The sequence below is a fragment of the Lithobates pipiens genome, unplaced genomic scaffold, assembly GCF_037356315.1.
Source record: "Lithobates pipiens isolate NorthernLeopardFrog02 unplaced genomic scaffold, aLitPip1_a1.2 Scaffold_1, whole genome shotgun sequence".
Classification (NCBI taxonomy): Eukaryota; Metazoa; Chordata; class Amphibia; order Anura; family Ranidae; genus Lithobates; species Lithobates pipiens.
Genome location: NW_027507685.1, coordinates 53,005,548 through 53,017,836, shown reverse-complemented (window position 1 = coordinate 53,017,836; position 12,289 = coordinate 53,005,548). Strand labels below are relative to the sequence as shown.

Below are 12,289 nucleotides of genomic sequence, written 5' to 3'. Positions count from 1 at the left end.
TTATAATTTGCAAAATTGTATCACAGAAACAAAGAAAAATGTGTTTTTTTTCAAAATTTTTTCAATTCTTTTTTCTTTTATAGCGCAAAAAATAAAAACCCCAGAGGTGATCAAATACCACCAAAAGAAAGCTCTATTTGTGGGAAAAAAAGGACACAAAATTCATTTGGGTACAGTGTTGCATGACTGAGTAATTGTCGTTCAAAGTGTGAGAGCACCAAAAGCTGAAAATTGGTCTGGGCAGGAAGGGTGTTTAAGTGCCCAGTAAGCAAGTGGTTAAAGATGTGTTTCCGGTAAATACACTATTGCAGACCTGTAATGTTTGAAAGCAGAAAATAGTACGACGCGTTCCACTCCGTCACTCAGTCACATTCCAGGAAATAAAGTTGTAATCAGCTGCTACCAACATATCGAGGTAAGTAGTAATACATGCGAGGCCTTAACCCCAGGGGAGAAATACACAATGAAACAGTCCTCATAGTCAGTAACATGTACTGTAGAAACATGAAGAGCCCTGGAGGCCGCTAGAGTACCAGAAACATTGGAATGATGCTTAGGAGCAACTCACAGGGCCAGCAGAGAAACCGGATTACTAAAGGGACAGGCAGTCATTGCAAAAAGGTTGGTGTGCACATTGCTCAAAATGCCAAGTGGTAGGCCCACTGCACAGTATCTTGAGCATCAGTGAGAAAAACAAAGTTGAGCAAAACTGTAAAAAAACACTTTCATCAGTGAGAAAAACAAAGTTGAGCAAAACTGTAAAAAAACACTTTCAATCCCTGAGGTAACTTGAAGGGAAACATAATGGGGGTGTCCATGGAGGACAGGTGCAATAAGGTGGCCCCTTTGTCACAAAGTCATCAATGAGTTTTGTAGATTCCATAGAAGAACAATATGAGGGGAAAAAAACATCTTTAGGTAGTAGAAAGAAACCTCTTAGATAACAGTCAACCTGTTTGTGCTCAGTGGTCATTAGGGAAAATAGCAAAAGCACATCTCTCAGGTAGCCGCTGGCCTTCTCAAAGGATGTTCTACACAATTGAACCACTCTGAGGCCACGTTGGGGTTGTCAAAGTGGGTTTGATTGTTGGCATCCACACGCAGTCGGGCAGGATATAACATTGCATAGCTGACATAAAACCACTTAGGCATTTTCTAACTCCTGTGAACTTTGTCTGTTTGCGTTGTAGGTCAGCAGAGAAGTCAGGGTAGAAGGATATGTGAACATTATCCACCTTCATGGCATCCTCCCTGGCTCTGGCATGGTATAGAGTAATATCCCGGTCTTTAAAGATCAGGAATTTAAATAAAAACGGCCTTGGCGGTTCTCCAGGGTACCTGCCAGGGACTCGATGAGCATGTTCCACCACAAACATTGGAGAGAACACCTCCCTTCCAAAAGCCTCCACAAGCCAGCGCTCGATGAATGCAACATGATTCTTCCCCTCTGTTTTTTCGGGTATGCCCATTGTCAGCACATTATTTAGTCTAATGCCACATACACACCATCGGAATTTTGGTCAGAAAAAGGTCTGATGGTTTTCCCAACGGAATTCCGCTCAAGCTGTTTTGTGTAAATGCGTTCACACCAAATTCTGACCACCAAGAACGCGTATGATGGGACTAGGAAAATGAAGACCAATAGCCAGTAGCCAATAGCTTCCATCTCTTAGTTGAGTCTGAGCATGCATGAGTTTTTGCGCTTCTAAATTGCATACACATGATCTTAATTTCCGATAGAAAGTTTTTCCGTCGGGAAAATTGAGAACATGCTCTCAAATTTTTGCTGGCAGGAATTCAGCCAGCTAAATTCCAATGGAGCATACACACCGTCGCATTTTCCAATTAAAAGCTCTCATTGGTCTTTTGCTGGCTAAAATTCCGATTGTGTGTACGTGGCATAAGCCTGTTTTCCATGTCTTCCAGTCAGGCAGCATGGCTGGAGGTCAAAGGCTGCACCTGCCGCAGCTCATGTTGTATTGGTGCCTCATCATCATCCACTGTATTCATGTGACCCTCTAAGGGTGTTGTGCGATCCCTAAGTTTTTGCATGTCCTGTCGGACCAGCGTCAGTTCTATTTTCGCCCCCTTAATTTCAATAGTCAGATTTGCCAGAGTGGTATAAATACTTTGTAAATAATTTGTGTCAGTCTGTGTTTGGGCTCCAATGTGTCAGGGACAGTGGATTCAATCCAGATCTAAATCCCATTGGGCACCTGTGGAGAGATCTCAAAACAGCAGTTGGGAAAAGGAACCCTTCCAATCTGAGAGACCTGAATCAGTTGGAAAAAGAGTGGTCCAAAACTCCGGTAGAAGTGTAAGAAACTCATTGATGGTTACAGGAAGTGATTGGTTTCAGTTATTTTTTCCAAGGGGTGTGCTACCAAATATTAAATTGAGTGCCAATAATCGTGTCCAGTTCATTTTTGGAGTTTTGCATAGAATGTGCCAGATTTGTTTTTTTGTTTCTCCCTTTTTTGTGTCATTCCAATACAAACAAAAGAAATAAATCTGAGAATGCCTAAACATTGTAATTGCAACAATTTTCTAGGAAAAGTGGTGCATTATCAGACAGAAATGCACTGGTGCCAATATTTTTGGCCATGACGGTGTGTGTGTATATACAGTATCTCACAAAAGTGAGTACACCCCTGACATTTTTGTAAATATTTTATTCTATCTTTTCATGTGACAACACTGAAGAAATGATGCTTTGATACAGTGTAAAGTAGTGAGTGTACAGCTTGTATAACAGTATAAATTTGCTGTCCCCTTATGATAACTCAACAGACAACCATTAATGTCTAAACCGCTGGCAACAAAAGTGAGTACACCCCTAGGTGAATATGTCCAAATTGGGCCCAATTAGCCATTTTCCCTCCCCAGTGTCATGTGACTCGCTAGTGTTACAAGGTCTCAGGTATGAATGGGGAGCAGGTGTGTTAAATTTGGTGTTATTGCTCTCACTCTCTTATACTGGTCACTGGAAATTCAACATGGCACCTCATGGCAAAGAACTATCAGCAGATCTGAAAAAAAAATGTTTGCTCTACATAAAGATGGCCTAGGATATAAGAAGATTGCCAAGACCCTGAAACTGAGATGCAGCACAGCAGCACATTGGTCAAGACCATACAGCGGTTTAACAGGACAGGTTCCACTCAGAACAGGCCTCGCCATGGTCAACCAAAGAAGTTGAGTGCACATGCTCATATCCAGAAGTTATCTTTGGGAAATAGATGTGTGAGTGCTGCCAGCATTGCTCAGAGGTTGAAGGGGGGGGGGAGTCAGCCTGTCAGTGCTCAGACCATACGCCACACACTGCATCAAATTAGTCTGCATGAATGTCGTCCCAGAAGGAAGCCTCTTCTAAAGATGATGAACAAGAGAGCCCGCAAACAGTTTGCCGAAGAAAAGCAGATGAAGGAAGGACATGGATTACTGGAACCTTGTCCTGTGGTCTGATGAGACCAAGATAAATTTATTTGGTTCAGATGTTGTCAAGCGCATGTGGGGGCAACCAGGTGAGGAGCACAAAGGCAAGTGTGTCTTGTCTACAATCGAGCATGGTGGTGGGAGTGTCATGGTCAGGGGCTGCATGAGTGCTGCCGGTACTGGGGAGCTACAGTTAATTGAGGGAACCATGAATGCCAACTTGTACTGTGACATACTGAAGCAGAGCATGATCCCCTCCCTTCAGAGACTGGGCCTCAGGGCAGTATTCCAACATAACGACCCCAAACACACCTCCAAGACAACCACTGCCTTAGTAAAGAATCTGAGGGTAAAGGTGATGGACTGGCCAAGCATGTCTCCAGACCTAAACCTTATTGAGCATCTGTGGGTCATCCTCAAATGAAAGGTGGAGGAGCGCAAGTCCTCTAACATCCACCAGCTCTGTGATGTCATCATGGAGGAGTGGAAGAGGACTCCAGTGGCAACCTGTGAAGCTCTGGTGAACTCCATGCCCAAGAGAGTTAAGGCAGCGCTGGAAAATAATGGTGGCCACACAAAATATTGACACTTTGGGCCCAGATTGGACATTTTCACTTAGGGGGGTACTCGCTTATGTTACCAGCTGTTTAGATAGTAATGGCTGTGTGTTGAGTTATTTGGAGGGGGCAGAAAATTGACACTGTTATACAAGCTGTACACTCACTACTTTACATTGCAGCAAAGTGTAATTTCTTCAGTGTTGTCACATGAAAAGAAATAAAATATTTGCAAAAATGTGAGGGGTGTACTCACTTTTGTGAGATACTGTATTTACATTCAGCATATATTTATCTAACATATTAAATTTGTCTGTTTTCATTCCATGCAGGACGAGTGGTGAAATTCATTGTCCTTTTAATTTATTACAGCCTAAACAGTAAGTTATATGACTACAAGTACTTAATCTTAATCTTTTCTCCATATGCCTTCATCAAGTGTTCAACAAGTTTAAATAAAATATTTAGTTAAATGTATTACAAATTACATCACATGATCAATCCAGCCCATGAAATCAACAAACACTTATGTTACTTGTTCAAAGGTGCAAGTTAATACTCTTATTAGCAGTGGCAATTAGCCTTCTTATTTTTCTATATATAAAAAAAAAAATTTAATTCCATATTTTAAAACAACATAATTGTTATTGCAATTAAATATACCCATTAATCCCTAGATTTTACTTTTTCTGAGGATGTCTCTTGTTATCCTCTCAGTTAAATTAAGACCGTATATGCATACCTGTTGACTATGTACCACTTATGTGTTCGATAAAGAGCAATCCTGAAAAAATGAAGACAGCGTGCAATGGACATTGAAGTATACATGCTTTGGCGTATCCTGCTCAATAATATGGTAATCTGTTCATCATCCCAGTCTCCCTCCTATACATTTGAAGTCACCTCCATGTCTGCAATAGTTATCCTATAGTCTATTCCATACAAGAGAACAATGAGCTGAAAGCATATTCCCTGGCATGCATTATTTCAGCATATGCCAATTTTTGAAGTATAAGTAATGCAGTCATCAAAGTTGGAATGTTCACAGTAAGGCCCTATTCACATCTGCGTGACACTTATTTACATTTTTTGTCAAATTTTTTTTATACATTTGTTGTGCTACATTTGTTCTGAATAGGCTGCCTTATGCGCAATAAACGCGCCAAAGCTCCTGCACCTTTTTTGGGCAGTTTTTGTACTGCACGATTTGGCACGTTTTTTCGTGTGACAAAACATACGCCCACTAGCCATGTTTGTGGTGTCATTAAGAAATGAGCGTCTTTCTGGGAACATGCATAGGTATGAAAGGAGACTAAGGGATTTACTTATATTCCAATGTTCTACAGTAGTGATCAATATTATCTATTTGATCAAATATTTGGCCCATGCCTTTATTGTCAAAAATATCGGGACGCCTGCCTTTACACGCACATGAACTTTAAAGGCATCCCATTCTTAGTCCGTTGGGTTCACTATTGAGTTGGCCCACCCTTTGCAGCTATAAGAGCTTCAACTCTTCTGGCAAGGCTATACATGTTTGACTAATCTTCTAGAAGCGCATTGTGAGGTCAGGCACTGATGTTGTATGAGAAGGCCTGGCTCGCAGTCTCCGCTCTAATCCATCCCAAAGGTGTTCTATCGTGTTGAGATCAAGACTCTGTAGGCCAGTCAAGTTCCTCCACTCCAAACTTGCTTATCCATGTCTTTATGCACCTTGCTTTGTGCACTAGTGCACGCAGTCATGTTGGAACAGGAAGGGGCCATTCCCAAATTATTCCCCTAAAGTTGGGAGCATGAAATTGTCCAAAATGTCTTTGTATGCTGATTCCTTAAGAGTTCCCCTCATTTGAACTAAGGGGCCAAGCCCAAACCCTGGAAAACAACCCCACTCCATAATCCCCCCTCCACCAAATGATTTGGAGACGTGGCCCAATACTTTTGGCAATGTAGTATGGATGAGAGCTTGGAGTGGAGGAACTTGAATTAGAGTGGAGATTGCAAGCCAGACTTTGTTGTCCACATCAATTCCCAACGTTATAGCTGCAATGGGTGGGTCAATTCAATATTTAACCCTACGATCTAGGACTGGGATGCCATTAAAGTTTATGTGCATGTAAGGGCAGGTGTCCCAATACTTTTGGCAATATAGTGTAGGAGAGACTCAGACAAAGAACTGATTACCAGTGTTTATATACTGGGTAGAAGATGATGGGGCATTGTATCCTTGCATGTCCTGTGCATGGTTTGTTAATATAATTAAGGGGTGTAATGTGAGACATAGTCATACAGGAAAAAATCTATTAAGGCAACCATATTTTTTACCCAGGCTGGAATACTGTGTCTTCCTTTTGTTTATCTCCATTACATGGTGGTTGAGGAGATTAGTAATTTACATAACATAACATTTATTTTCTATTCATTGTCCCAAAAAGTGACACAAGCAGTGCATTTCTGGCAAGATGAACAAAAAAAAAAAAAAAATATTGAAAGGGGTTGTAAAGTCTCAAGTTTTTTCACCTTAACGTATTCTATACATTAAAGTGAAAAACCTTCTGTGTTGCATCTGCCAACCAAGCCCCCCTCCCCCTTTTTTCTTACCTGAACCTGTCCGTTCCAGCAACTAGCATGAGCCCAGCAGCTCCAGCAGCTGTCTCCGTCCTCATTGGATAGATCGATATCTGTGGGAGCCATTGGCTTCAGCTGCTGTGAATCAAATCCAGTGACACGAGAGCGGGGGTGAGTCCTGCTGTCTGTGTCAATGGACGCAGCAGCGGGACTCGTGAGTGTGCCCGCATGAGTGCTCCCAGGGAAAGCAGGTCTCCATGGGGGCCCCCCCTCGATGAAGAGGAGGGGCCATGAGTGCCGCTGGAGCACCCCAGAAAAGGGTCGGGGCTGCTCTGTGCAAAACCCTTGCAGAGAGCAGGTAAGTAGAACATGTTTGTCATTTAAAAAAAACTTTACAATGATTTTAAAGGAGAAGTATGGGTTTAGGTTTTTTCCCCTAATCATACTTACCTAGGTGGATGCAGTTTCAGTCCGATGCTACACCTGTCCCCCTCCACTTCTGCACTGAGAACCGAGCCATTGAACATTGATGATGGCATTTGGCTCAGTTCTCTTGGCTCCCCGAGCAAAGCGTTGCTGCCTGTCAATCAGCAGCTCTCCTGGGGCAGGGAGTGGCTGTCTCAGCCTCCCAGCGGATTGCTGAGAGGCTGAGACGGATATCAGTCCAGGCACCTAGCGGATCCAGATTCCGTGGTCGGGATGATGGGGTGCCTGGACTGATCTTGGGGAAAGTCAGCAGACTTCAGACTGCTCTCTGCTTAAAATGGGCCTCAGTGACCCTTTGGAAAAGTCCAGCCAAACTAGCTCAGGCTGGACTCCTTTAATGCAGTCACCATCTAAGAACTGGTAAACTACAATATATTACATTTTTGCTCCTGTGTTTATCTATGCTGTAATATCTGTTTGGTCAAACATTTTCTATAACGTGGTTCTGTTTCTCATTGTGCTCTTGATTTTAGGTTTCATGATTTATTACCTACAGGGAGTTCCTGCTCTAACTATACCTATAGCAATGGAATTCCTACCGGGTGCCAGTTTAAATTTCAAAAAGCGATTGCTTCACTTAGCAAACTGGTAACAGCAGTGTCAGACTGGTCAAAAGAGGTCAAGCCATACCTCTACTATGTGGATGCCAATAGCATAGGTATGTATAACGAGAGACACAAAATAGAATAGAAAATAGCACTAGATACTAAATACACTTTATGAAACAGCATTTAAGGTTGGAGCCTTGTACAGAATGTCAGGCAAACTTCATCATTTCTATCCTCAAAACTGTTTTAGCTAACAGTTGACACACTTAAAGGGGAACTAAATTTACCTCCTCTCTAGCGGTTCCGGGCTCCTCAGCAGAAGCGGTTTCTTCTCCCTGGGTGGTGGTCTTTTGGAGTCTTCATTGGCCAGCACAGGATGACATAACTCTTGTGCATGCACAGGAGTCAGTCATTGGCAGACACGGACAGTGCAGGCAATGTAAGCTAGAAGAGACAGCGAGCAGGTAGGTAGGTGTATTTTATTGCAGAAGAGACATCGCATGTCTTTTGTACGATAATAGTTTGAATGTTTCAGTCTGTTCCAAAAAAACTTTAGTTCTGTTTTAGCTCCCAACTTCATATTTTCCAACTGTCCTGGATTTGCTGGGACAGTCACACTTTGTAGTAAGCTATCCCGCTACAGCTCACTCCTGGGCTTTTTCCAAGGAACAGGGCTGTAGCGACAGCAGCAATGCCATTGCTCTTAAATACATACACCGCCTTGTGGAAATTTCACAACCAACAGCCTCCAGTGTTGTATAGAGTGAGCAGAACCTGATGGGGAAGCTGAGACACTAGTTCTTCATGTCCACTCTTTCCTTCTGACAACAAAAGGCAATAAATTGTATGTGTGCGAGTGTCTGTATGGACATTCCAGTCTCATTGCATCTCCGCATATGGTGCTTTCCACAGATTTTTCCATCAGGTACATAAATCTGTTGCAATGATATCTGTTATGCAGAGACACAATGGAATTCTGCGGTGAGCTGTAGACTCTTTATAAATTCCCCTGATAATATTGTAGTGGATTTTGAGTGAAGGCGGAATGTGTAAATATGCTACAGTAAGATATTTTATAGGAGCACTACACCTTTGGTGTAGTTATCCTTTTCTGTTCTGCCTCCCCAGCACTTTTGGCATAGATTATACTTACCAACATCCCCATTTTTGCACAGCCTCTGTTTAAACATGAGTCGAACGACCCCTGGCTCGGTTCGCGGCAGAACTTACAAACATCGCAAAAGTTTAGAACCAAATAATGAATCCCATTGAAGTCTATGGAACCAGAACTGTAAAAATCTAAAGTGCCCATTTTGAAGGCTTATTTGCAAGTAATTGGGCATGGGGGGTCCAGATACTGCCCTGGGGGACATGTATCAAAAAAAAAAACCAAAAAACTAAGTTTGTAAAAAACATAATTTTAAATGAGCAGTGATTTACTGATGCTTAAAGTAAAGCCATAAAAATGAGAAATAACAATAAAAATGAAAAAAATCCTTTAAATATAGTGCCGGGGGAGGGGGGGTCTACTTCATCTGTACCACGTATAGAACCTGCTGCAGCAATAATGACATTTATAAAGCCAAAAAAAATTAATTTTGCCTGCAAGCTTTCTTTATTTTATACACAATGACTTGTATAAGGTAGCAAGTCTGTATGATAGGTCCAAAATTTAGTGCACTCGGAAGAATATTAGAGTTTTTTTGGATAAACTCTGGTGTTTTTCGCAGACTTTGGATAGAAGTAACAGGTAAAAAAAAGTATAATATACGATTTAGCTTGATTAAAACAGTACCTTTTCATCAGCAGAAAATTTTCATTCTCCCTCTTAACTGTGTGAGAAAAACATGGGATTATGGGTAAACCTTATACACATAAACCCCTGTATTTCCTTGTAATTAAGAGGGCTGGGCTGGACGGGAGCATTTGGACAGCTGGGACCAATGGTACTTTACAGCTGGTCCAAGACTCCAAGCTGTCCATTGAGCTCAATACCTCTGGCAAGAAGTGAGGAGAGGCACTTTGAGCTCATCCTCTCAGTCTGCTGCAAACAGTGTGCCAGCTTGTATTTAAACTGGCCGTTATGTATGTAGCTTCTGAGAGACTGTGCAAGGAGTGCCGTATCTCCAGAATCATAGGAGCCCCAAATTTTGGGCAGTGGTGGGGTAGGTCTTTGGCTACATACCAAATCAAAAATCTCTACGAGCCTTGACTAGATAGTTTATTTTTTCTTTTCTGCAAATTGTCCTATCTTAAGGCAAGGGGTTTGGAGCTGCAGCTCCAATATCCCCTATGTTACTCCGGCCCTGACGGTCGCACTACTCTCACACTGTGCTATCACTAGATTCACACTAATGTAAAAGATGAATGGTGGTCACTACACTCACACTGAATGAACTATCACTAGATTCACACTAACTGTTACTCTACACTCACAATAGAATCACAGTACACACTATAGCACACTAACTCACCAGTAGCACTGAACAGAGGCCTGTTATATCTCTCTCCACACCAATATCACACTGCAAATGGCCGCAATGGGAAGAATATAGTATGGGGTGGGACTAAGAGCAATGAGCCATGATTGGATAAAGTCATTATCACAGTGTCCAATCATTTCTCTGACAGTGCTATGTGCCCGATTGGGCAAAGCTTTCAACTGCTTCAGCCAATCAGGGCTTCGGGGGGGCGGACAAATGGTCGAACACCCCGATAACTCGGGTATTCGTTGAACAGGCAAGCAGCCAATGTTTGACCCAAACTCATGCTGTGGCCAAGCCGTTTGCCGCAACTCTACTTCTGTGTCCATACCTTTCAGAATTGTGTAGGTCCATGTAACACTAATGATCTTGCTCCTGGCAACAGCTATCCAGCAGCATGATTGCTAACAAAAATTCTCACTGCCATTAATGGAGTTGCTTCCGCACTGATCAATTCAAAGTCTCACCCACCATCGAGGGAGGTGTGACAGAGTGGTGCCATAGTAGGATATGAGTGATTTATTTGCTTTCCTAGCAATCATATCACCGGGGAGCTGTCCCTAGAGGATCAAAGTATGTATGCATGTTGGAGCTTCTGTTTCTTTCACAGAAAACTCTTCTGTCAACCTTTCAGGCTGTGAATGGGATTTTAATTATAGTGAATAGAGGCCATTGCACATATGTCCAGGTACTGCTGTAAAATGCATATTTTTTTATACCATACCATGTGGTTTATTTTTAAACATTGTCTGTTTGCTAAATTGTCATTACGTTTTTGTAATTTTTTTTTTTTTTAGCAAAATTAAAGCCACCTGTCATAAGTGCCTACCGCACTGAAAATGGCAGCATACACGTCAGCTGGAATAACACGGCGTATGAAAAAGTGCTATATGAAGTCCTAGTACAAAAATCCAATAGCAAAATTCATGAAAACTACAAGGTAGGGACCTTTTTCGATTGGTTCTTGGACAAAAATAAATAAATGCTGGAAAGTTATAATCTGGAATTTTTGGACAGAAATACACATGAAAGCTGGTTTAGCAAAAAAGAAGGATATTTAAATTTAAAGCACAATTTTACCAATAACAACATCATAAAAAAATAATGTTCTTTATCAAGGGACATACATTCTACATTAATAATTATGCTGCCAACATTAGTGTGTGTTGTAAATAGCCTCCAGCATTACTCCTGTGTCTACTTGCTGGAGGATGCCATTTTATTGAAGCACAGAGCCCCTGAACAGCAGTAAATCATAAAGTGGAACTAAACTCCTCAATATAACTAACTACATGTCTAACTGTCACATTTGCTTGTGTCCTCAACCAAACTGTCAAATCATCAAATGGATGGTGTCACCAATTGACCACATGTGCAGCACCAAGATAGTTACAGGTGAAATAGAAGCAGTTTTCTTGGCTGTAAAGGGTAGGAGGGTTTAATTCCTCTTTAAGGCTGTCAGCAGATCGGCCTCTACAAATTCATCAGTGCCTAAAGATGGAGAGCAACTGAGCATGTGCAGATTAGGGTGAAATAGTATATTTCTGTACTCTAAACAGTGTAGACACTTGTTTTTAATGTTTTACATAGCTATATCTGCAAAAGGGGCCACCCTGAAGTGATCTAGCAGGACTTTAGTCAGAAAATTAAGTTCCACTTTAAAATATAATAGTCAGAACATCTCTACTGAACTCTCCTATATGTGATGAACCTACCTATCAAAAGATTTGCATTTCTGTACATTCAAGTTTTTTTCACAGCCGGGTAGGTGACACCCTTTACAGTAAAGCATTGCAGTGGTGTCTTCTCTCCACCCCAGCCTGCTGATTGGACAGCAAAAGAGCAACATCAGATGAAAAGAAAAAACTGTAAGCGCAAATATTTGTGTACATGAAGTAATATAACAGGCAATATGAGAGCAATAAAGGCTCAATAGTCCATGCAGTAACAGTCCTTAGGGTGAGGTGGCAGAGAAAAGCCAGCTCTGTAAGCAGATTAAAGAAGGGGGAGAGACACATGAAGCGCCATACCTCCCAACTCTCCCTGATTTGGAGCAAGGTCCCTCATTCCTGCTCATTTGTCCCTCATTTTGGTCTGATCTATATATATGTATATAAAATGCACTTTTTATCTATCAAAAAGTGTTTTCCGGCGCTAAACCTTTTATCTAATTTATAAATTGCTGCATTTGTAAATTCCAAAAGCCAATATGAAG

General features: G+C 41.6%; 1 protein-coding gene across 1 annotated transcript in view; it reads left to right on the top strand.

Moving 5' to 3' along the window:
- LOC143999605 (interleukin-13 receptor subunit alpha-1-like) overlaps window positions 1-12,289 on the top strand; it is a 174,714-nt gene that overhangs the window by 112,253 nt on the left and 50,172 nt on the right. The window contains exons 5-7 of the mRNA XM_077493984.1: window positions 4,325-4,372; window positions 7,517-7,701; window positions 10,872-11,014. Coding sequence (XP_077350110.1) covers window positions 4,325-4,372; window positions 7,517-7,701; window positions 10,872-11,014 — 376 coding nt within the window. The remainder of the gene's footprint in view (window positions 1-4,324; window positions 4,373-7,516; window positions 7,702-10,871; window positions 11,015-12,289) is intronic.